Genomic DNA, 26,275 nt, shown 5'->3' on the forward strand with positions numbered 1-26,275 from the left:
AGAGAGAGAGAGAGAGAGAGAGAGAGAGAGAGAGAGAGAGAGAGAGAGAGAGAGAGAGAGAGAGTCAGGGAAGGAAGGAGGGAGGGAGGGAGGCAGGGAGGAGAGTCATAAAACTTTTCCTGGAAAACTGAATCCCATCTAGCTCTCCTAATCAGTTTCTGGTGTTTGCGTCTAAAAAAACTTAACAAGGAAATACCCCAAGGATCTGAAGATTAATCTATTCCCTGAAACCACAAATCATTCCAACCTCTCCAAACTTAGTAACTCAAAACTGGTGCGATTCTCCAATACAAAAAAAATGGCAAGAAAGTAGCATAGACCAAAGTAAAACATGCATTTAAATATGTTTTTTTTTTTAACCTGGACTGTGCCCATCCTGCAGAATTACCTTTTCTTCTGTTTAATACAGAGCATAGCAGAAAATCCACATAGAAACTACAGTTAATTGTAAATACCGTGGGAAATGGCATTTGATTTCAAAGTCAGTCTCATTTTAATTTGGGGCGCTTATGAAAGTGACCCTTGGTCTATCAATAAGTGATGTATGAAAAGCCTCTGTTACCAATTTGTATATCTGTTTTAAGTAGCTAGCACAGGTGTGCAGATCATTGTGCTAGCTAATTCATCAAAATTTCCTTGTTCTTGGCAATGTACTGTGCTGGGTGGGCAACAGAATGATGGAAAGAACCTTCAAGGTTACCTTAACCAAACCTTTATTTTAAAGATGTGGAAATTGAGCCCCAGGGAAAGTGACTTGCTCAATGTTACCAAGAGTAGTATCAGGGTTTGGGTTTGAATCTGAGTCCTCTTTTGAACTTCAGTACCAGCACCTTTTTGACTGCATAAGACTAACAATAATTAGTTCACACGTATAAAACCCATTAAAATCTGTAAAAGTCTTTGCCTATATAACTCTATAACCCTCATAGTGCAAATAATGACCATAACTCATTTTTCTCTAGTGCCTAAAAGCTCACAAAGCATTTGCCCATGTTACCCCAAAAGAGAAGGTATGCAACTATATGGTTTCCATTTTATGGATAAATATAATGTAGCTCAGGGAGGTTAAATTATTTGCCCAAGATCACATAGCTGAGGCTGGTGCAGGCCTTCTAACATCAGGTCCAAAACTAGATCCCCTATACCAAGTTGTCTGTACTTTGAAATTGATTATTGAGGGTGAGACAGGGTAGAAAAAAGGAGTATGGGGATGGGTCGGTGCAAACCCTGACCCACTAGTGGGAACACTTCACAGTGTATTTCTAACTGATGATATATCACCAACATTCATTTTGTACTTGAAAGCCAATGTTCATAAATTCACAAAGACCACATTTGAAAAAAAATTTCTATTGAAATATGACAATGAAGTAAAAATCCCACTAGGCATGTGTGTGTTTGTATTAGATATATATGCCCACCTACTAGAATCTCATATACATATGCATATAGATACACACATATGTATAAAATGCCTTAAGGACAGGAAGTGTGTATCTGTCTTTTGTCTTTGCACCTCTAAAACCTAGCACAGTACCTAGTACATAACAAGTGTTTAACAAATGTTTTTTCATTGATTGGGAATTATAAATAAAGTTTCACTTGATCAGTAGTTCAATGTGAGGACTGTGTTTGGAGTTTGCTTTTTAATTGATCTGTATTATATCTGAATTAGTCGTATGATGACTATCTCATGTTGGGCTTAACTGTGTACAAAATGACCAGATTTAAGAAATATCCAGACATGTAAGAAGATATAGGTGTGGTAAGCCTTTTTGTGGGAAGACAATCCAGGTGTTTATTTACTAGAGGGGGGAGGGTTGAGCTTTAAAGATTGGAGTGTAGGAGGTCTAAGAGATGGACATGGCCGGAGAGAAGCAAACAGAAAACCAAAATACCCAGAAAGTGTGAAAATTACATAAAAGAAGCACGAGACACACGGTTCGATAAATGAATAAGATTTTCTGAGCAACTGAAAAAAGACAAAAAAAGTTGAGGAGGGAAGAAGAAAGACCAAAGGCCAAAAGTTGACACCTAGTGTTGTACAACTATTTACTTTAATAATGCACAGACAGAGGATAGGCACTGGATTTGCCCTTTCCTTGACATAAAGAAACTCCAGGGTGAGGAAATTCCCTCTTCCAATGCAGGTCAGCACCCTCTCTGCAGCTGCCTGAGGCAGAGGCCCCAGTATGTGGTCAGAGGCAAGATTCAAACTTAGGTCTTCCTGGTTCTGAGGCCAGGGCTCTATGCATTTCATCACAATATCTCTTAAGGATGCATAGTCTTTGTTTTTCCTTCCATCCCTGATTTCCCTTATTGTGTTTTCCTCAATTCATCAGGCTGTTTGTGTAGGAGACAACTTGGATTCATGTATTGCTTCACTCTGGCTTCATGGGCATGCAAAGAACAGGCCAGCACACCTGACCCATGTGCCTTCTATGTATGGAACTGACCTAGAGACAGAATTTCTCACACTATTAGTGTCCAACTAACCTTTACCCTGCCGCTTCTCCTAATCACCATCACTGTCTGGCAACAGTGATTTAAATCTCAAGAATCCTTTTTTCTGAACCTTCTCCTTACTCCCCTAGTCTTTACCGTTCTTTCTGGTCACTGCAAAGACCATAGTCATTTTGACCAGGACCTGATCCCTCCCAAGTGTTGTGCCAACACTAGCAATCCAAGAGAAGTTTAAGAGACTGAAGCTAGCCACCACTGAACTCCTGTCTTGAGACCGATAGGTAAAGGTCATGTCAGACCAGTAAGAAAAGCCCATCTTAACAGGGCCCCTGGGCAATTTTTAAGGAGATGAGTGGAAATGGAAAGAATCCCTTCCTGGCTAATGTTTGTTTCTTGAAGTGTCCAAGAACTTCGAGATTCCATTTACTACAAAGAGATAGACAAACCACCCATTATAGTGCCCTACACATAGTAGGTATTCAAAATGTATGTTTTATAAATGAAGGGATATAGCATAAGTAAAATCACAATTTGTTTGGCTCTAGTTGTAGAAGGAAAGTCTTTCAGGGGAGCTTGTTCCTAAAAATCTTCCCATCTGGTATTAGAGTTTTAAAATATCTTAAGAAATTTTGGGCTTTGGAGTCACTCAACTCCTTACAATGCCCCTGTCCCTATTGTGAATAACTCTGCTGATAACGTCTCAGCCCATAAATAGTTTGGAAAGACAGAGATTAGACCAGGCCTAAAAGAAATCAGTTCAAGGTTAAGTGGTACCGTCAAGCTCAGTACAGGGAGAAAGCATGCTATAATAGTTATCAGCAACAGCTGGCTTGATAAGTAGAGTTAAAAGTTTGAAGATGAGACCATGTCATTTCTATATTAATCAATTCCCATAAGCACCATAAAGTGAAGCAACTGCTTAAAACCCAGAGGTGTGGCACAGTGCCTTAGCAAGCCCGTCATTAGAAATTTGGGGGCCTCATTTAACAAATATCACTTCTATCAAAAGATTTTTGTTTCTTTTGTCACTTTCTTCTCATGAGAAAGAATCACCTTTTTCCATCTTAGATCATTCCATCACAATTCATGCCCATCAAACACATCTGGAAGGGCCTACACTGGGGGAGTGAGGGTGGGGAAGGGGGGAACCTGCAGCCTTGAGGCCACATGTGTCCCTTTAGGCCCTCAAGTGCTGCCCTCAGACTGAATCCAAACTTCACAGAACAAATCCCCTTAATAAAAGAATTTGTTCTGTAAAACTTGGACTCAATCTAAAGGCCATACTCAAGGACCTAGAAGGCCACATGTGCCCAAGGGGCCACAGGTTCCCCACCCTTGGCCTACACATTAATCTGGTGGGGGGCGGGGGGGTTCAATTGCTTTTTTTTTATTCCTTCCAGAAATAAATCATAGTTCTCCAGTATATAGCAAAATGTAAAAAGCTTAACAGGTTACATACACTAACTTAACAATAATTAAATATCAGTCTGGTTTTGTGACATAGTCATTGTTGCCTTGAAGAAACTAGAGATTGTGAGAGATAGAAGGGAGAAATGAGTGAATTCCAGGCATGAAGGATAGTGAGAAGGACAAAGGTTGGGAGGCAATAGAAGGGATGCCAGTTTCTGAGACAGCAAGAAAGTTATTTTGTCTGCTTGGGGTGGAGTCATGTCAAATAAACCTGGAAAGGTAGATGGAGCCTGGTCATGAAGAAATGTAATATGCCAGTGTGAGTAGTTCATGTTATACTAGTTCATGTTTTATACTAAAGTAAATAAGGAGTCCACAGAGATTCTTAAGCAGGAAACAACAGCCAAACTTTGTGTTCTAGGAAGATTATTTGGCAGGTGTAGCAATTGGAAAGGGAACCATTGTGAGGCTTTCATGCATTTCAATCCTGTCTGACTCTTTATGGCCCCATTTAGGGTTTTCCTAGCAAAGATACTGGAGTGGTTTGCCATTTCCTTCTCCAACTTATTTGACAGAAGAGGGACTGAGGCAAACAGGGTTAAGTGACTTGCCCAGGGTCACATAGCTTCTAATGCTGAATTTGAACTCAGGTCTTCCTGACTCTAGACCCAGTGTTCTATCCATTGTGCCATCTAACTGCCCACAAGGATATTCTAGGCAAGAGGTAATGAGGACCTGAAATAGGGTGATAGTCCCATGAGTGGAGAGGAGAAGCAGATGTGACATGTGGTGTGGAGGTAGAATCAACAACACTTGTCAGCTAACCTGGCAAGGCAGATGCAAAGGGCCTTCTCCTTGTAAGATCCAAAGAGGTAAATTGAGGCAACCTTCAATGCTTGAATTATTCATTGGCTCTATTAATTGCACTGCGAAAATATCTAATGAATTTGGTCAATAAAAGGAGATTCTATCCAAATCATCAGATAACTAACTGAATTGTTTACATGCAAAAAGAAAATGTTTATTGTATGTAGTGTTTTTCTCTTTGTTCCTTGCTTTCACTTTAGCCTTTACAATGTCAAAAGGCCACACCTGGATGCCAGATTCTCATTCCATATCACTTTAAACCAGGGGTTCTGAACAATTTTTGTGACCATATACCCCCTATAACATCAATCAGGTGAAACCTATGGACCTTAGAATAATGCCTTTAAATACAAAACATGGGATGCTGAAGGGAAAACAATTACAATGAAATGCAATTATCAAAATATTAAAAGAAAAATTCACAGATCCTGGATTAAGAACCCTGGTTATAAAAGGAAGGCATGTGTCTAAAAAACTAGGATTGTCCTCAGAACCTCAAGAGAAAAAAAAAAAGTTGTCCAAATTCCCCTCTAGACATACATAGGACGTCTGTCAGCTTTAAACCTGTGGTATTTGAAATATACAGAGACTTGGATGAGCTTGAAGCTAAATCTTTTTCTTCATCTCTAAATTGTTTTTCCTTTCCCCTGCCTGCCTGGGGGTCTGTTTTCTGGCTTCTGGGGCAACACAGCTGCCAGTGATCATTTCTGTTGTTTGGGTAGAAGTAACATATACTGGAAATATATATATATATATATATGTATGTATGTATGTATATATTTGTGTGTGTATGAAGCTGAAAGCATATGTATATAGAAAAAGTGGGTCAAGTTGGGCAAACACCATCTGTCAGAGGATCTTTGAAGGACTAGGGGAGAGAAGCAAAACATGAAGAGAAGCCTGATTGGCAGGAGGAGTGGGAGACCCCTCAGAGTTCTGTAGTAACCAACTGTCACTTTTTCTAAGTGGAACAATTGCTTGGCAGGGCTGGAGGTGGGTGATGGGGCTTACTAAGGAGAAGTAACCAATTGCAAGCATTTGCATTAAAATGATAAAGGACAGAAGAGGCATATCTGAGGTTTTTTTTTTCAAGAAAATTAAAGTATTTTTATATAAGTATAATTGCTGACTTTCAAGAGATAGAACTAGAAAACTATCCTTTTGGGAATGCAGTAAGGCCTTATTTTATCTGGCATTGTCTGCTAACAAGCTGTTGTTGTCATTGTTGTTGTTGTGACCCCATTTGGAGTTTTCCAGTCAAAGATACCAGAGTGGTTTGCCATTTCCTTTTCCAGATTATATCACAGATAAGGAAACTGAGACAAATAGGGTTAAGTGACTTGCCCAGAGTCACACAGCTAGGAAGATTTGAACTAAAAAGAAAGAGGAGTCTTCTTGACTCCAGACCTATTACTTTATTGGCTGCACCACCGTACGAATGAGGAAACAGAGGCAAACAGGGTTAAATGACTTGCCCAGCGTCACGCAGCTAGCAAGAGTCTGAGGCCAGATTTGAGCTTGGGAAGATGAGTTCCCTGACTCCAGGACCAGCGCTCTGTGCACCGTGACACCACCCAGCTGCCCTGACCAACTTTTGCATGTGGTGAATTTTTCCATTTCATTGAAGTTTTCAACACTTTAAGAAGAACTTGCTAAAAAATTATACAGCACAAAAATTGGAATCTTTCTGAAGTGTATTATATATTTCCCCTACCCTCTTAAACCAACTACAGTATATAATTTTACTTTTTTATTCATGACCTCAAGGTATAATTATAAACATAAATTGTTATAGGATACAAACATTGTAATTGTTTTCCTTTAAGCATTCCCTGTATTTTTTGTATTTAAAGACATTATTCTAAGGTCCATAGGTTTCACCTAATTGATGTTATAGGGGGTATGGTCACAAAAATTGTTCAGAACCCCTGCTGTAAAGTGATATGGAATGAGAATCTAGCATCCAGGTTGGGATACTATGAGGGACTATGAAAGGATGGGTTGAGGCCTATGCTAAAGAGATAAGCTATTGTACCCTTATATTTCTTTTGCCTACTTTTAATAATACTTTTTGATAAGCTTTTACTTCTCCCTCCTATTTAGCCTCCTGCATCTTTATTTGCAACACCACTGTCTGGGCCATGGCCTCTAAGTGTCTCTTCTTGCCTCCTAGAAGGGAACAAATAGACCTGATAGCAATGATTTCTTTCACTCCTACTCATTTTTTAATTCCTATTTCTGAGGTCCTTTGAACTTGCTCATTCCTTAATTTTTCCTTAATAATCAAACAAGGAAATTATTTCCTCATGGTTTTGTTCATTTGTTTCAGTCGTGTCTTGACTCCTTGTGATCTCAATTGGGGTTTTCTTTGGTAAAGATACTGGAGTCATTTGCCATTTCCTTCTCCAGTTTATTTTACAGCTGAGGAAACTAGGGTGAACAGGGTTAATTGACCTGCCCAGGGTCATGCAACTAGTAAGTGTCTGAAGGTGGATTTGAACTCAAGTCTTCCTGAATCCAGGCCCAGTGCTCTATCCACTGTGCCACTTAGCTGCCCTCTTCCCAATGATAATAATAATAATAACAACAACTTATTCATATGGTGCTTATTATTGACAAAAGAAGCAAAATAGTCTATTTCATCTATTCCACTCCTGGCACATATTATATCATCAGGAGCAATTCACTTAATTTACCTGAACCCCAAGTTAGTTACTAAGACTATCTACTAAGATAGCTAAAATCTGCATAGATTGGGTAGCACACATGGTATTTCAAGGATCAGTGAGCAGCTAAATCCTCCATGGTCTTACAGCTGGTAAGTGGAGCTGGAGCAGAAATCGGTGTGTCCTGTCCTCTCTCCACTAGCATACCCACTCAGTGACTCCTAATGGTAGCGGGACGATGCTAGTGTTCTGTCCCTGAACAAGACAGCTTCTGGCCTTTTATTATTCGCTCCATCTGCCTTGGAAAGTCAAAATAGCAGACTGAAAGATGTTAAGGATAAATTCTACTCATTCTCCGTGAGTAGAATGCAAACTATCTGAGGGCAGACTATATCACTTTGGGTTTTATATCCCCAGCACCTAGCACATTGCCTGAGGACACATAGTAGGCACTTCAAAAATGAAAGAAGGATGAAGGAAGGAAGGAAGGAAGGAAGGAAGGAAGGAAGGAAAGAAGGGAGGAAGGAAGGAAGGAAGAAAAAGAAAAGGAGAGGAGAGGAGGAAGGAAGAAAGGAATGTTGATAGGGGCAGCTACAGTGGATAGAATGCTGGTTCAAATTCATTCTTAGACATGTACCAAATATTTGACCCCACATAAATTACTTAGCCTTTATCTGCTTCAGTTTCCACATATATAAAATAAGGATAATAATAGCACCTATTTCCCAGGGTTGTTTGAAGATAAAATAAGATAATATTTCTAAAAGTGCTTCACAAACTTTAAGGCAATATAGAAATGCTAGATATTAATAGTAGTGGTAAATTATATTAGGATTTTGTGGAAAAAAAGTCTATGCCTCTTCTTATCATCCCAAGCTGGATGTGTGCCAGATGGCAGAAGGTATTTTTCTGCAGCTAGGGATACTGAGGCACTGAAGGAACTGTGTGATTTCTGTGAAAGTGTAGAGATCAGGAATAACTCCATGATCCATCCTTTCATCCCAGGATTCCTTGCTCCCTTCCACATGAAGATAGAACCAATTGTATAATATAGGCTTAAGTTGTAAAGTTAATTAATATTAATTAAACTAATTATGGTTCCCCAAAAGGTAAGCACCTCTTCTTAGAGATTCAATCCCCAAATTTCTCTCCAAGGGGTTCACTGATGCCTGAAATCCCTTCAACCATGTTCAGAGCTTTTCATCACATGATGAAGGATGAGGCTTACAACACAAAGGCCCTAAGACAAATTACATTTACTGTCGGGGTAAATGATTGATACTGATTCGTTTCTAGGGGACGCACTTTGCTGAGGGGAGAAGAAATAAGCACATCACAGCGCCAGTTGACTGAAGGTAGAGAGGGAGGAAATGGAGCAAAAATCAGAGGTACCTCTGGGCCCCCCACCCCCATAAAAGGAACTATGATCAAGAATTTTTTTTTATATCTGGGGCAAGTGGCAAAAAAATGATCCTTCATTTGAGCTGGATGGATGGGTGGTGCCAAGGCCTAGAATCAGAAAGACTCAATATTCTTGAATTCAGATTTGACCTCAAATATTTCCTATCTTTGTGGCCCTGGGCAAGTCACTTAACCCCGTTTGCCTCAGTCTCCTCATCTGTAAAAATGAACTGAAGAAGGAAATGGTAAACCACTCCAGTATCCTTGCCAAGAAAACCCCATATGGGGTCATGAAGAGTCAGATATGACTGAACAGATATGACAGAACAACAACAGAATATTGCCCTATGATGGAGGGAACAGAGACCCCAGGACATAATTATGACATTACTATGGAGGAAGGAAGCTAAGATGGGATAAGGAAGAACATATCCATATACATATATATATACACATATATGCCATATATAGTGTATGTATATGTGTGTGTATAATTTATTTATTTAGATAATTTACTCTTGCTAAGTGCTAAGCTCTGTTGTTTCTGCTGCTAAAGAATTCAACACCTTTGAAATTCAGTGCCCACAGTTAAAGACCCAGTCACCTCACCCTAGTTAGAACTTTGCTCCCAAAATAGATCTGACTTGTATATAAAAATGTATTACTAATGTGTTGCTTCAAAAGTAACTAAAGGGGACTGGTGGTTATTTACATTTGGAGTCCAGAGTAGTTATAGCTCTTGTTTTGTTGTTATTCAGTAGTGTCCAATTCTTTGTGACCCCCTGGACCTTAACATACCAGTGCTGTCCATGGGGTTTTCTTGGCAAAGATACTGGCATTGTTTGTCATTTCCTTCCAGAGGGGATTAAGGACAACAGAGGTTAAGTGACTTGCCCAGGGTCATGCAGCTAGTAAATGTCTGAAGTCAGCTTTGAATCCAGATCTTCCTGACTCCGACTCCGGGTCCCATGCTTTACCCACTGAACCACCCTAACTTCCTCCAATTACAGTTCTAGGAAGAAGAAGAAAAAATGTGGTGGGGGTTGGAGAGACAGGCAGATTCCACCTTGTTCAAATTAGTGTCGGGGTTTGCCTAGGGCCAGCCCCTGAACTTAGATGGTTAAGCATATTTTTGGTATGGCTATAACCCATCTATATTATAAATGTAATTTCATTCCTAGATTCTCCTGACTAAATCATTTGAACTTCACACTCACTGTTCATAACATTGTTGGAATCCCTTAATGAAATTATAACTCAAGCAAGAGATTTCATTCTCTGGTTGTAAATTAGCTTGAGCTGGGAGAGGGGTTCACGAGAGCAAAAACCCTTATCTGAGCTGATTCCTATTGTTAGGCAGGCCCAATAAGGAAGAGTCATTCTGGGCTGCAGTTATTTATTGTTCAGTTTGAGGTGAACATTGTGCTGCTGCCTGGCCTCTCTCCTCTGGAAACAATAGCTGTAAGCAAGTTGGTGAATGAATTCCAAATGGGAGGGAGCCTTGCTGCTGCTCCCGGGTTCTCAGGAAACAAAAGCATAATGGGAGAAGAGGCCCAAGGCTTCACCTGAGCAGACTTCAACCTACAGCTCTGGCCAGCAGGCAGGTTAAAATATTTAAATTACAATTACCAACTGTAGCTGCTTTGAGAGTTAAAGTAGAACCAAGTGTCAGAATGAAAAGAGAACTGTCCTTACAAGAGGAAAAAAAACTGACCCAAATTATTTGAATAATAGCTAGTGTAAAGCATGCAAAGAACTTAATAGATAGTATCCTGTTTGATCCTCACTAAAACCTTGGCTGGTATGTGTTATTATTATCCCCGTTTTACAGATGAGGAAACTTAGGCTGATAGGTTAAATGAGTTGCCTAAGGTTGCATGGGTAGCAAGGATCTGAGGAAGGATTTGAACTCAGGTCTTCCTGATTCCGTTCTGCCTTACTGAAAAGGTGGTCCCATATAGTTGATACTTTACAGAGAGACAGACGGTATCTTAGCACATCATCCATACATAACTATTTCCATTTTCCTTGAAAGCTCCAGCAGAAAAAAATGGGAAATAATTACCTGATAGTAGCTAGGTAGCACATTGGATAGACCTCCAGGCCTGGAATCAGGAAGACCTGAGTTCACATGTAGTCTCAGATTCTTACTAGCTATGTGACCTTGGGCAAGACTCTTAATGTTGTTTGCCTCAGTTTCCTCATCTGTAAAATGAGCTAGAGAAGGAAATGGCAAACCACTCCAGTATCTTTGCCAAGAAAACCCAAATTGGGTCATATAGGATCAGACACAAATGGAAAACCACCTGAACAACAATATTCATAGGATTGCAATCATGGAGCTGGGAAGAAACTATAGGTTCATTTAGTCCAGCCTTCTCATTTTACAAATGAGAAAATCAGTCCTTGGAGAAGGTCACACAGGAAGTAAATAGCAAGTTTTGGTACTCGCACTCACTTCCCATGAATCCTGCTAAGTTCAGTGTTCTTTCCACTCTCCCCCATTAGTCCAGATCTTTTCTCCTAAGGAAATGTGATTAGTTATCACACATATGGACTAAAATTGTACATGGGTCTAAGAAAAAGAGGATCCACATTTTTGAAGGGGAAAGCAATGTCAGGACTAAAGGAAGCCTCTCTTAGGATATTTACGTTGGACATCCTCTCAGGACAAGGCATAGGGAGATGGAAGGAAATTAGTAATCAATGTAGACGGACAAAATGTCTATTTACACTGTGATAAATCAGGCCAGTCAATGAGCATTCAAAACTTACCACAGTTTCCTTTTTTATCCCCCCCCCCACTTAAATGTCTTTATTATACAGGATGACTTTCTTGGAGGGAGAGGCAGAGAGATATAGAATAGAGTTCAGCTGATGTAAAAACAAATAACAATTAAAGTGTGTTAAAAAAAAAATAACTTCACAAAACTGTCCCGGTTCAGTTTCATAAGGCAGAAAACTGGGAAAATAAACAATACTCCTTTTGACTCTCTGACAGTCATTTTTTTCTTCTTTCCATGGTACTTCTCACTTATATTGTACTATTCCTTTCTTTTTAGTAAAATTTGTTAAGAATTTCCTTTATGAGTAATATTTGCTAGGTCTCTCTAGTCCTCATGATGGTGGGAGGAAGTATCTCAAGTTGTCACAAAGTAGTTAATTCATCCTTTGTTCTCGATTGAACACTCTTTCTATTGGAAAGAGCATTGACCAAGGAGTCAGATCCTAGGCCCAATCCTTTCACTAACTCTCAGAATATCACATAATTTCAATAAGTGATTTTGTTTTTAAAATGAGGAGATTATGCCAGATTACTACAGTTAAGGCCCTTCTCAGTTCCTAAAATTCATTGACTACCTATAAATGGTACACTTGGGAAAGGAACTCTAGGTTCTGATTAGTGAATCCCTAGCCTTGACTACCAGCTATCTCATGCGGGGCCCAAGACATGCTCACTTCATGCCCAGGTCAACTCACTCTGTGAACTCCACCACCTTGCTACCACAGGCACACCCTCTCCCACTCTCCCCCTCTCCCCCTACCTTCCCAACACTATATTCTGTTATCTGTAAAATGAACTAAGGCAATGGCAAACTGCTTCAGTATCTTTGCCAAGAAAACTCCAAATGGGGTTATGAAGTGTCAGACATGACTGAAAAATGACTGAACAACAAAGTTTTGCAAAGTGTTTTTCTTTACAAAGTTGTATAAATTGTTCTCCTGGTTCTGCTCACTTCGCTTTACTTCAAGTCATACAAATCTTCCCAGGCATCTCTGAATCTGCCTCCTTTGACCTCTTAATCATTAGGATTAAATTTTTGTGTTGAGGGGTGGCCAGGTGGCTCAGTAAGTAAGAGCACCGGCTCCAGCGTCGGGATGACCTGGGGATCAAATCTGGGCTCAGATACTTAGCACCACACCCAGAAATAACTGGCCCTGTAACCTTGAGCAAGTTACTTAACCCTGATTGCTTAAAAAAAAAATTGTGTTGACTTCCCCTATTAGTATGTAAGCTGTGTGACGTTAGAGATGGGCTTGTTTGCTTGTATTTGTATCCCAAGTGCTGAGTGTAATGCTTGGGACATAGTAGACACTGAGTAGGTGTTCTTTCTATCTATTTATCCATCTATTATCTGTCTAGAAAGATAGAGGCAGAGGAAGAGATTTGTACCACTTTCCCTTTTGGATTCTATAATTCTATTTCCCTTCTTAATGCCCACAAAGCAAAATGCCCTTCTCATGTTCCCATTTCTTTTTCTCTGTGTGTGTGTCTCTCTCTTTCACTTACGCTTTTTGTATTTGTAACATAGTTATTGTAACTTATTGTAACAATTGATAGCATATATAACTCTTTCCAGGTTGAACCCTAAGTGACAAAGAAAAGCATCCAATACCTTGATCACATTTGATGGTGTATACAAAATTCTGCCTTGCTAGCCCCCCATTTCTCTGAGCAGGGAAGATGTGTTTCAATGTCTCTTCTCTGGAATCTTCACTGTTTTTTTTTTCATTATGTAGCATTCTTCTTCCTTTTAGTGACACTTTTATTTAGATTCTAGTCCTTGCATATGTCATTTTCCTAATTCTGTGTATCTTACATCTTTTCTTGTAAATCTTCCCATGTTTCTCTGACTTCCTTATTTTCATCATTGCTTATAGCATAATAATTTCCATTTCCATTCACATACCCCTCTCCCTCCTCTTGATCTTTATTCTTTCCTAGTCCAGCAGATGTCCTCACCAAATGGGTGAGGCATGACCAGATTTCACAGTAGAATTTCGACTTTCTTTTTCTTCCTCTATCTCAAATCCTGAAGAACAACTTCTCCATTTGGGATAATAAAAAAACAAAAAGAGTGGTGGTCTAAGGCTGACTTTTTTAAATGATGTTTTTCTTTGTAAGAGGGACCTAAATGAATAGGAAACTATGCCCCCAAGCAACTTCTTGAAAGCAGATGAAAAATTGTCACCCTAGGGCCTATTGCTTAAATTTTTAAGGAGCATGAAGCAGGAGGAAGGAAGATGCCAAAAGAAGAGGAAGAAGAAAGATAGAAATCGTTAACTACAAAATTGGATGGAGTGAAGAACTTAATAAAATGCAGCTAGAAATTCGATAAAAGGCTGAGACAGAATTAAGCAGCTGAAACCAAAGTGACCTTTCAACCTTTCTTGTCCTAAGAATCAGTAATAAGGACATATGAATGAATTCAGCTTTTCTGAAACACTGGTGTCAAAAGTGCATTCCCTTTTCTTTTTTTTTTCTTTCCAGAAAAAGTAAGCATATTGTCAACCTTCATCGCTCCCTTCAAGTACCTAAGCCCCGGTGCCACAAATATGGAAGATGAAGACAATTTAAGTAAGCAGCTTCCCTTCTTCCTACTGAGAGAAACAGCACAGGGTCCCTGTCCCTATCCCCACATCCATCTCCAGGTTTTTTGAAAGGGAGAAGAACTGATTTTAAATCCCAGAGTCTCTACATCATTAGGGTAGTAGGAGGAAGGAGAGATCTGCTCACCTGGGAAAATCAGGGAAGACACCCTTTCTAGACTCTTGCCCCCTCTCTTTTCTTCTTCATTGGGCATCCTGGAAACCATGAAGGGTAAGACATAGTGAAAACCAATTTGGAGAACAATAATGCTTCCAAATCTACCAGTCAATCCCAATCACCTGATAAGGGATGCTTAATGTAAGGTGAATTCAGAGTAGCATGGGTGTGACTGCCAGCACCAGGTCTGAGAATTGAGGACAAATGCAAAAACTCTAGGGATATGCTCTTTCCCTCTTTGCTCAGGCTTTTTTCTTCCTCCTGCCTAGCTCCCCCCCCCCAAAAAAAAAGGGAATACAGTTGATTCAAAAAAAGAAAGAATCAGCTAACAAAAGTGTTAAAACAAGAAAGAGTCCAACTGGCAAAAGCAAGTCCCAACATTGATCTTAGGCATTTGATCCTGGAGAGCTACCAAGCTAGTGTTGACGCAGCAGCCCAGACTTGGTATCAGAAAAGGGAATCCAAGCCATATTTTCTGAGCTTGGATGGTGATAGGAAACTAGGAGGCCCTTAGGAGTCAGAGGCAGTGGGGAAAAGGAGTTGCCTGATAATAGAATAGCTTTTCTTCCCTCTGTATGTGTGTGCCCACATGATTGAAGCCCCTGGCATCATTTGGCATGCATCATATTGCCTTCGTGCTTCTAACATATTGTTGATCATTTAAAGGATGGGGATAAAACATTCCAAACCATATGAACACCTCTTTGCATTTTAATATCACCGAACAGATGGATTCTTTTTCCAGCCAGAAACAGTGAAGAATGAGCCTGCTGTCATGGGATGGGGAGGAAGTGGGATTTTGGTTGTATCATAGCTAATCAGTCTTGGTTTGACCATAAAGGGACAAAGGGAAAGGTTTGCACTCAGAGATTAAGGCTTTTTGCCATTGGCACTTGTTAAATATAATGCCAATACATGTGCCCTACCTGGTCAATTGGCAAACAGTCTAATAACATGTAGAACTTATACTGCATTGGTCAACAATATTAAAATGAAGTGTGTTTCGGTACAAGGCCACTTAAGAAAATGAATGCTTCTATGTGACCTATGATCTAATTTTGAAATTCGCAGCAGCCAATACCATGCTGGTCACATTGTTGATAGTGGTAACTTGTTCATTGTGGGAAAAGTCATTTATACAGGAAATGTGCAGGGAAGCAGGGAAAACAATTATACTTCATGTAAATGAGCAAAGCTGCCAGCAAATACAGTCATGTAAGAATTAAAAAATAGCTTAAATCTCTGTTCCTTTGCTTCTCCCTTTCCTTCTTCAGACTCCAGTACTGTGATAGAATGAAGAATAGGTATGAAGCTATAGGACTTAAATCTCAATTCTAGATCAACTCTAGGATCTGAGTTGGAATCCTGCTTCTGCCACATACTACTTGTGTGACCATGGGCAAGTTGCTTAATTTCTTTGGCCCTCAGTTTCCTTATCAGTAAAATTAAGGGGATTAAACTGGATGACCTCTTAAGGCTCTTCTAGCCTATCAACAAACATTCATTAAATGGTTGCCATATTCCAGGCTTCATCTATGATCCTCTGACCCTACTTATCACCTTGATTACCCTAGAGAAGTCACTTTTCCCTTCCTATACCTAGTTTCCTCATCTACAAAATAAAGGTGTCAGACCAGAGGATGTCTAAGGACCTTCCTACCTTTAAATTCTATGTTCTTCTAATCCTGATAACAATCAACAGCATAAGGAATCTGGGAAGTTGGAAAATTACTGGGAATAGTAATTCTCTGAAGATTCAATGGGGCCTTCACAAAAGTTGTTTAGAGGAGGTTATAATATCTACTGTTCTACCAAGGAGTTCAACCAGGGGCCCTGCTGTAGTAATGAGAATCTGCTGGATCCACTAGTCCAACTGAATGGATCTGGCTGCAGGCACAGACCCCAGCCTGTGAGATCCCGCCTCTCTCCCCCACACTCCTGCTCCTTCCTTTACTGAAGCCTCAGAGTATCAGGAGAGTGATAGAGGACTCCCTGGGTGGAAGAGAGCAGCAGGGGCTGCTGGCACTAAATGACTCCATTGGTATTTTTCCCAGGGCTGTAGCAACCGGGGCATTAAAGGAAATAAAATAGGGCCAAAAAAATACTGACATATTTTGAGAAACTGGTTGGCAGAATTCTGCAGGTGCCAGAGAAACTCAGTAGACCAAGCAGGATGAAGAGTCTGGTGAAACTTACTGGAAGCCTGTGGCTAAGTGGTAGGAGCCGTCTGAGGCCATGGGCATGTGTCTGTTGTTTCCCTGGGCATGGGCCCAGTGCCCTCTATCCTTCCAGGAGTGGAAGTCGAGGGACAATGTGGTGTCTGTGACTTAGATGCCTCGCCAGCCCAGAGGTAGCTATGGGTTTGCTGTGATGGACTTGTTCTGGGACCCACTCCCTGTCCCCCTGGCTATCTCCTTGTATATCTCTCCTTCTGCCTTCAGTAGAGATCAATTACTCTACAAACTGGGAGCCAGAGCAGGGCACTGTGGAAATAATGCAGTCATCTCTAAGGATGCTGAGTCAGAGAAAAATGTTAAGTTTCATGATGCTGGAAACTGGGAGATCTGGGGATGCAGCAGCTGGCTCATTTAGACTGTGAGCTTCTTAAGAGCAGGGGTTCTTTTCCCTTGTCTTTCATAGTATTTAGAGAAGTGTCTGACATAGAGTAGGTACTCAGTAAATGTTTATTCACTGACAGGAGAAGATAAATTTCCCAACTAATGATAACAACAGCAACACAACAAAAAACACCCAGAAGCATATATGTGTATGTGTTGTGTATATATTTATTTATATATGTACATCCTTAAATACACACACACATAGATACATATATAATACATTTACACATAGATGTGCATATGTTATATATGTATATATACATGTGTGTATATGTATATATGTTCAACTGAGGTGATATGGAAGAATGTACAAAGTATTAGATTTGACATCAAAGGTGGTGGGTTCAAATCCCAATTCTGCTATTTGTTTTCTCTGTGACCTTGGGCAAGTCACTTGATTTTTCAGGGCCACAATTTGGCCATATGAAAAATGAGGAGAATTTGATGATAAGATGATGTCTGAGGTCCCTTACACCTCAAAATCACCGCCTGTGATACCCTTACTCAACCCCACCACCACCACTACCAAATCAGAATGAATAGTGCTTCTCCCTTGCTTTTACCAGTATTTCTCACAGTTCTTCTTGGTAGGTGATACAGTGTATATAGCACTGGGCTTCGAGTCCGGAACACCTGACTGAGTTCAAATTTGGCCTCTGATGATTATTGCCTGAGTGTCATTGAACAAGTCACTTAACCTCCATTTGCCCAAGTTTCCTTAACTATGAAATAAGGATAACAGTAGCACCTACCTTGCGGGGGAGGATCAAATGAGATATTCGTAAAGCACTTAGCACAGAGCCTGAGCCGTGGTAGGTGCTATATAGATACTTATTCCCTTCCCCTTCTGAAGCTGCACTAATCATTTTAACCAGATTTCAGCTGCACACACACACACACACACACACACACACACACACACACAAATGTTCCCATAAGTGAATGAGTGGTTGGGAGTGTCCATCCTTGGAGAGAAAAACATGGTGTGACTTGTTCTATTACAGGGCCAGCATGTGCTTGCGTCAGCTCATACTAAATGGTAAATTTTCAGTGTGAACATTTAAACCTCTGAAATCAACAAACAAATCAGGGTTTTCTTGCTTTGCTAACTGTCTATGATGATGTTCATAATGGAAATTCAGCTTAAAAGTGTGTTCTTTGAACTTCGTTTTTCCATAAGCCAGTTGTTCAACATTTACCGGCATATCCCTTCCTTTTAAGAACAGCCCATTCCCCTTCCCCACCCCACCCACACACACACCCTAGAAGCAGCCCTGTCTGGGTTCACCAAGTTAGGGATACAAACCAATTCTATCAATCTCTTCCATTCTCCTTACTCATCTGGTCAAATACTCCCTCTCCACAGAACGCAGTGTCACCTGCCTTCATAGCGTCCATCACTAATATATAAAGCAGTGACTGCAAAAAAGCATATTCTCAATCATTAACTACCTGCTACCAGCAACATCGCCAATGGAAAGAGTCACATTGACCACCTTTAATCTTCAGTCACACATACATTTGATGAACTCTGAGTTGATGCTGTAGTGGCCTATACAGATTAGATAAAAGCTGTGCATAATGTCTGTAGGTGTGTTGTGTTAAAAATAGAATACAATAAAATATCATTAGCCTGGACTAATTATAGTGCTAGTCTCAGTTATCTAAAAAACAATTCTGAATTGCAGTATTTTGTTTTTAGTGCTGCTTTGTTTCCCTTTCAAATGAATGCTACGAGGCATATTGCTGTAATAGAAAGACTTGGGAGTCAAAGGCCTTGGGTTCACTTTTGCCTCTGGAATTTATCATCTGTATGAACTTGGGGGAGTCATCTTGTCGTTGTTAAGGGTAGCTAGGTGGGACCATAGAGCACAGAGCACCAAGCCTGGAGTCAGAACAATTCATCTCCCTGAGTTCAAATCTGGGCTCAGATATTTCCTAGTTGTGTGACCCTGGACAAGTCACTTAACCCTGTTTGCCTCCGTTTCCTCATCTGTAAAATGAGCTGGAGAATAAAATGGCAAACTACTTCCGTATCTTTGCCAAGAAAACCCCAAATGGCATCATATCTGATCATAGCTTTAGTAAAACCTAATATATTGTGCTTTATGGTCTGCAAAGCACTTTACAAATAGAGGGTATCCCAAAATTCTTAAGAAATTGAAACTTTAAACTGTACTAAGACTTTAGGGACATGCTAGATTCCTCATTTTATCTTTGCAATGACCCTGGGAGGTCGGTTCTATTATTATCCACATTATACAGATAAGGAAATTGAGGCAGACAGCAGTTAAGTACCTTACCCACGGTCCCATAGCTAGTAAGCTAGTAAATAATTTGAAATCAGGCCTTCTGACTCCATATCCAATGCTCTATCCATGTGTCATTTATCTGGAAGGGACCTTAGAGGTCATCTCTGTCATTTTATACTTGATGAAACTGAGTTACAGAAATGTTGAAATGACTTGCCCAGGGTCACACAATCAGCAGAAAACATTTGAAGATAGGTCTTGCTGAGTTCTGGATCCAGGGCTCTGTTCACTAGATCTTGCAATCCCCTTTGACCTCAATTTTCCCATTTCTAGAACTTCCAAGTTGGGTAAGATAATAGAAGGCCTCCTAAGTCCCCCTTCAGCTCCAGATCCAGGATACCATGATAACAACTAGAAGTACCTTAACCATTGTTGTGCTAAAGGAGATTCTTCAAAACCTTCTTTAATAAATAGGTAAAAAGGATTTGTCATTAACAAACCAATTATATTTATGTCAATGGATACTGCTAAAATGTTGGACAACAATGTTTCCTTAAGTGAGTTAGCATTTTGCTTTGCAATCTGGTGTATACAATCCATTTGCTTAGGAAACTCTTTTTTCAATGAAAATTCAAAGGGAAGCTACAGCCTAACAGTGGTAGAACCATTGATTTCTTTGGTAAACATTTATTAAGCAACTTTGCAAAGGTGTGCATGGCACCAGAGCAACCAAAAGTTGAAATAAGACACTGACTTTATTATAACAATTGAATTATTTGGATTTTATATTAGTGATTTTATGTGGCTTATCTGTATTAACAAGCATCTTTGTAATTGCTCTCATATTTCCAACTATTATGTACACAGAAATAGAGACCTTATGATAGTCCTCAAAAGAGAAGGGGGTTCCTTTAAAGAAAAGGTAAAAATCACATCCCTGCTTTCTTTTTCCAAGTTTAAATGGGGCTGTTTAGAGGTGGGTAGGTGGTGTAGTGAATAGAGCATGGGCCCTGGAGTCAGGAGGACCTGAGTTCAAATCCAGACTCAGACACTTAACACTTACTAGCCATGTGACCTTGAGCAAGTCACTTAACCCCAAGTGCCCTGCCTTCTCCCCTGCAAAAGGCCTCCCCCCAAAAAATGGGGCTATTTACAAACCACAAGTACATTTCCTTCATGTTTCCTGCCAGCAGCAGTAACATGATCTCTGAATAGATCAGTAACTTTGCTTATTAATCACTTAGACTGAGATGGCCTTAAGGCAATTTAGGTATATCCTGCCTCTTTCCCAGGCCAGCTATGTGACCCTAGGAAAGTCATTAAGCTCTCTGTTCTCCAGAGGTGCTCAATTCACAGCCCATGAATCTCCTGCCCAGCAACACTCCCAAATAGGCTCAACTAAGTAAACATGTAATTGGGAAATGTTTATCAAAATAAATTTTAAAAAACAACACAGCATAGATAATGTCAATTTGTGGTTTTCTAAGTCAGTGTACAAAAATAATGTCTTTTCCAATCTACTGAGCCAACAAGTACTTACAATCTAGATGGGGAGAAGACTCGTGAAGAAAATGGCAAACAGTACAAATAGCTTAGAATTGGTATGAAAGTGTGTTGTAGACACAAATGCTACCCTGAGAGAGAGGAAGAGGAAACCAGTGAGGGCTTGAATTACAAGGGAAGGTCATAAAGAAGTAACTTAAACTTGGTTTTAAAAGACAAGGTTTTCACAAACGAGTAACAGAGGGGATGCATGCTGAGGGGAAGGAGGTAAATAAGGCAAGCAAACATGAAGTTTTCTAATGAGCAAAGGGAATGTCACTAGAAACCCTGGAGCAGTCAGACTGTCTTTTTGGGTTTGGGGTTTTAAATTGGTACAAACCTACCATTCCTTTCATCTTGTTTTGCCTCAGCCTTCAGCTGCTGTTCAGCACTTCTTCATCTTTCTCTTGGTACAAATAGTCATCCTTACCCTCTTTGCCAAGGAGATGTAGTGACTCAACTAAGGCAAAAGAAAAGGGAGTAGATTTGTTTTTTCTGTCAAAGTCACTCAGTCTCTTAAACCAGTTAAGCTTAGGAAACTTAGTCCTCATAGTGGGAATTCCAAATACTGGGGCACCATTGCCATGGAGAAAGTCTGGCTTTACGGTTAGTAAATCATGGCTTTCTCCTTCAGGAGAGCTGTCCACTAAAAGAGAGTGGCCAAGAACTATCATCCCTGCTCTACTGAAGTCTTTTTTTTTTTTTAAGCAATCAGGGTTAAGTAACTTGCTCAAGGTTACACGGCCAGTTATTTCTGGGTGTGGTGCTGAGTGTCTGAGCCCAGGATTTGATCTCCAGGTCATCCCAACACTGAAGCCGGTGCTCTTACTCGCTGAGCCACCTGGCCTCCCCTAAGCGATTGGGGTTAAGTAACTTGCTCAAGGTTACACGGCCAGGTGTTTCTGGGTGGGTGCTAAGTGTCTGAGCCGGGGATTGGATCTCCAGGTCGTTCTGACACTGGAGCCGGTGCTCTTACTCGCTGTGCTACCTGGCCGCCCCTTCTACTGAAGTCTTAAGCTCTCTGACACAGAGCATTCTAGGTCAAGATCCAAACAACAACTTAGTAGATATTATATCCTCCCAGAACAGCAATGAGTCAACATTCCCTATATCCTCAGCGCATGTGTGTGTCCTTAAAATATGACACCTTTACCCAAGAGGTTCCAGGGGGAGATGCTGCATTGGCAGAGGGGATTTTCTCTCTGAAAATTCCCTATTCCAATGAAATCAGTTCTGATTTCAAAAAAAAAAAACTTTAAAATAGGCAATATAATCTCAAACCATCTTCTGCCCTCTGCCTAGCATGCCCATAGGAAAAACATTTTCTGTAATCAAGCTAGTGTAGATTTAGCAAATGTCAAGATATTAGCTTAAGTAGAAACTAGGAACTCTAGCAAGTAAACAAATGTACTGCTAAAACATCTTGTCATTTATTCTAAAATCAAATGTTTTGGATTATTCACATTGTTTCCCTGATACTCCACAACAGATCCCATGTGAGCAGAGAGAATCAGGAGCTGATCCCATTCCTTTACGATGGTCTCCTACCTGACCAACACATAGGCAAACTGGGATTGGACTTACAAAAAAAAAAAAAAACACCCTTTGAGCTGCTTGGCAACAGCATAACCTTCACCAGGAACAATATTATCTCTTCAAATGTAGCGTAGCGTATCGGATGGCTAGTTCTCCAGGGCCCCCGTGACCCACAGACACCAGTAGTGTCATTATTAGTGATGCATTCTAGTTCCGAAACCCTCTTGCTGATGCAGACAATCTAGTGGGATGTTCATGTGCATAATGACCAGCCAGAGGAGAACAGCAAGACCTGGAAGACAGCAGGGAAAGAAGGTTCAAAAGACTGTCAGCAACCCCTCTCCTCCCACCCCTCCCTTAGGCTCACAGGCACAAACAGATACAGACCCTATTAAAGTTGATAATGGTAATGACATCATATCTGAAGCCTAAAATCCCTAGTCATATTTCTCCATTTTCAGAAAGATGACAATGAGTTAATAGAATTTACTATTCTCAAAAAGGACCTTCCCTATTAGGTAAGAAGATCTTCATAATAGTAGTAAATTCATATCACAGATAAGACATTTTGCTTAAAAATAAAATTATAACCACATTTGTATTCTTATTTTTATTTCTCCCTTCACAGTTTCCAAAAAAACACATTTTATTTTTAATGTCTTAAGCTATTAAAAAGCTAGGTGGCACAGTAAATAGGGCCTGGAGTGAGAAAGACTGCTCTTCCTGAGTTCAAATCTGGCCTCTGATACTTACTAGCTGTGTGATCCCAGGCAAGTCACTAAACCCTGTTTGCCTCAGTTTCCCCATCGGTGAAATGAGCTGGAGAAGGAAAAGGCAAACCATTCTACTACCTCGAACAAAAAAAAAAACAAATGGGGTTACAAAGAATCAGATATGATTAATAAAGACTGAAAGCCAGTAAGGGATAAGGACCTCAACTTTCACTGGTACAGGAAATTCTCTCTACTCTTGCAGGTCAGCACAGTCTCTACAATTTGTGTCTTTGAGAGCTGTCACTAATTCTGAGAGGTTAAGGGACTTGAACAATATCATACAGCCCAGAATGTGTCAGAAGAGGGATTCCTGTCTTCCTGGTTTTGAAACCAGGCTCATTTGAAACCATGTTTCATTCTCCATTATACTATTCCGCCTCTCTATGCCTCTAAACTTAGCATGATATTTGCTGACACCTTTTGTCAAACAAGATAATGTACTTATGAGACTCAAGAGAAAAACCAGTGTGTGAGAGACCCAAGATGAAAATAATTTCACTTTGCATTTTCCCCTATATCCACAGTCTGACTTAGACATTTCCCTTTAGTGCTCTGCTGTCTTCAAATTACTCCTGATGGTTCTATGATGGCTGCTTACACTATTTATCTAATGTAGTTTGGAGTCATTTGCCTGCTTTCTTTTTTTTCCTCTTTAAGAATTTCACAATAGAGATACATATGATCTACTGTCTCCCACACAGATTCTGTAAAAACCACATTTCACCAATAGCCCATTTAAAAGATTTTTCTGATAAAAAGAGGTATGAAACATCTTAGCAACAGTAGATTTGGATAGAATCCAAATGTAAGACAGCCCTGCCATCAAGCAGATTGTTGGGTATAACCCTTCAGTCAAGAAGAAAGACTTTGGGAATTGAGTTAGATAGCATTTAAACTTGTAGGAAGAAATAATCTGACCCCAGGGTCATATTGGTGGAAGCTAGAATTTAAGATTCCATCACTTGCTTCACCATACAATTGTCCTTGATCAGGAATAAAAATTGAAAATTGGGCCAAATTTCAGAGTAAAGCTCTTAATGAACACAAAGTTTACCTTATCCTCCAAACAAGGCAAGTAATTTCCCATTATTTGAACACATCAGAAATAATTTCTGGGGGCAGAGCCCTGCTCTTTCTTTTTTTTTTACCTCTCTTTATAAATGCAAAAGGGGAACTTTATTTCACCTCCTTATGGGGTTACCCAAGGCTGCACCTAGGGACAAGTGTAACATTGTTTTCAGTCTAACCAGAAAAATTTGGAATTCCCCTTGGGCCTCCGTTTCCTTATTTATAATATGAAAGTGGTTTGCCTAGATAACTCCTGAAATCCTAGGACTATATAGTATGACCATATCTATGATGCCGTGATCCTTTCTTAGAACTTAAACAGAAGTTTCAGTTACAGAAAGAAGCTACATTAGAATGAGGCAAAATATACAGGAGTGAGAAACATAATAAAATGTCAGTACATTTGCAGAGAATCAATACGGTATAATGAATAGAGGACCAGTTTTGGAGTCAGGAGGACTAAGGCTGGTGCTGCCTCTGATACATACTGGGCAAGTCATAGCCTTTCAATACTCTGGGCAATTCTTTATGAAGTTCTCTACAAAGACTTTGAATTAGAGATAAGTTGTTCATCTACATTGAGGGAAACAGTTTCCATATTAGTAGTTCCACAAATTGATGAAACCAAAAGGGGCAGGGTGGGGGGAAGACACAGACAGACAGAATATATGTCAGTATATTAACTCTTAATTATCCACAATAATAGAAGACAGACAATGTAGCCTAGTGAACAAAGAGCTGGCTTTCTAGCCCCAAAACACTTGGTTCAAGCTCCATCTTTGAAGCAGCCTGGCTGTGTGACCCTGGACATTATTGAAACCCAAGGTTTCCCTATACCAGGGAAGTCACATGTGAGTCTAATCTCTATCCTGTTTGAAATAACTGGGTAAACTGAATGGATGGATGAATGAATGGATGGATGAATGAATGAATGAATGAATGAATGAATGGATGGATGAATGAATGAGGTAAAAAGCTTTGCTATATACAAAGTACTGGGGACACAAACAGAAAACTAAAACCCTCTCTGCTTTCAAGGAGATCATATTCTAGTAGTGTGGATTGTTGTTCTTTCTTTCAGTCGTGTTCAATTCTTCATGACCCCATGGGGATTTTATTGGAAAAGATACTGAAGCCATTTGTCGTTTCCTTCTTCGGCTTATTTTACAGATGAGGAAACTGAGGCAAACGGGGCTAAGTGACTTGCCCAGGATCACACAGCTAGGAAGTGTCTGAGGCTGGATTTGAACTCATGAAGATGAGTCTTCCTGAGTCTAAGCCCAGTGCTCTATCCACTGTCCAATCTAGCTGCCCTACTAGAGGGGATAGAACACATTCAGCAGGTTTCAGCTATAAGTCAGACAGCACTTAGCACAGTGCCTCGCACATAGAAGGTGCTCAATAAATTCTTATTGACTGACAGAAAGGCCCATAGTCTTGAGGATCTAGCAGCAAGGCAGTTGGCAATGCATCTTCTTGCATCATTTCCATTTATCCCATATTAATTTCTTATGTTGACCTAGTTGGTAATGACAAAGATTTGGGTAGTGAGAGCTTTATTTCCCTGGGTTTCAGTAGCTGCGGCTGCTGAGGAGGCCAAGAGTGCAACACCCGCAGAGTCAGTTGCCAGGTCACATCTGCACAAGGGTAACTTCCCTTGGCTCTGACTGTAATCACTGAAACGTGCATTAAGGGATTGGAGAAGGACAGCATGGCATAATAAGAAAGGGAGAGCCCTGGGTTCCAGTCCTCTCACTGTCACAAACTGTGTGATGTTGGGTAAGAGAATGAACCTCTCTTCATACAAGTTAACTCTCTAAAGCTCTAAATTATAGTAACTAATGTACTAGTGTCTACAGAGGCAGAGGAAGCTTCCATACCCACAAAATCGTATGTTTGCCCCTTGGGAAAAAAACTTGTAAACTACAGCAAAGATGGGTAAGAGAAAAGCTGAGATTCTAGACTTCTCAAACTTCAGGTTTTCATCTGGAAGGAAAGATAATTTAGAAACTTCCATGGTGGGGGTGGGAGGTGATGGGGTATGGGGAGGGGGTATGTGGGTGTGACAGATGAGGAAGGAGAGACAGAGAGAGATAGAAGGAAAAGAGACAGAGATTTCAGAGAGAGA

The 26,275-nt window shown here is 40.2% G+C and overlaps 1 protein-coding gene and 1 long non-coding RNA gene across 3 annotated transcripts in view; one reads left to right on the forward strand and one right to left on the reverse strand.

The window, feature by feature from the left end:
• Positions 1-26,275, forward strand: part of ADARB2 (adenosine deaminase RNA specific B2 (inactive)) — a 660,801-nt gene that overhangs the window by 423,566 nt on the left and 210,960 nt on the right. The window contains exon 1 of one of the 2 annotated variants that reach the window (XM_069086536.1): positions 14,101-14,166. The exons of the other annotated variant lie outside the window; for it this stretch is intronic. Coding sequence (XP_068942637.1) covers positions 14,145-14,166 — 22 coding nt within the window. The 5' untranslated portion in view covers positions 14,101-14,144. Of the gene's footprint in view, positions 1-14,100; positions 14,167-26,275 lie in introns of those variants that run through there. 2 annotated transcript variants of the gene reach the window in all.
• LOC138159803 (uncharacterized) overlaps positions 22,179-26,275 on the reverse strand; it is a 15,138-nt gene continuing 11,041 nt past the window's right edge. The window contains exon 2 of the long non-coding RNA XR_011167989.1: positions 22,179-22,598. This is a non-coding gene — a long non-coding RNA (uncharacterized lncRNA). The remainder of the gene's footprint in view (positions 22,599-26,275) is intronic.

This window comes from Petaurus breviceps, unplaced genomic scaffold (genome assembly GCF_028583685.1).
Source record: "Petaurus breviceps papuanus isolate PSGF00001 unplaced genomic scaffold, PetGlider_PUasm1.0 178, whole genome shotgun sequence".
Classification (NCBI taxonomy): Eukaryota; Metazoa; Chordata; class Mammalia; order Diprotodontia; family Petauridae; genus Petaurus; species Petaurus breviceps.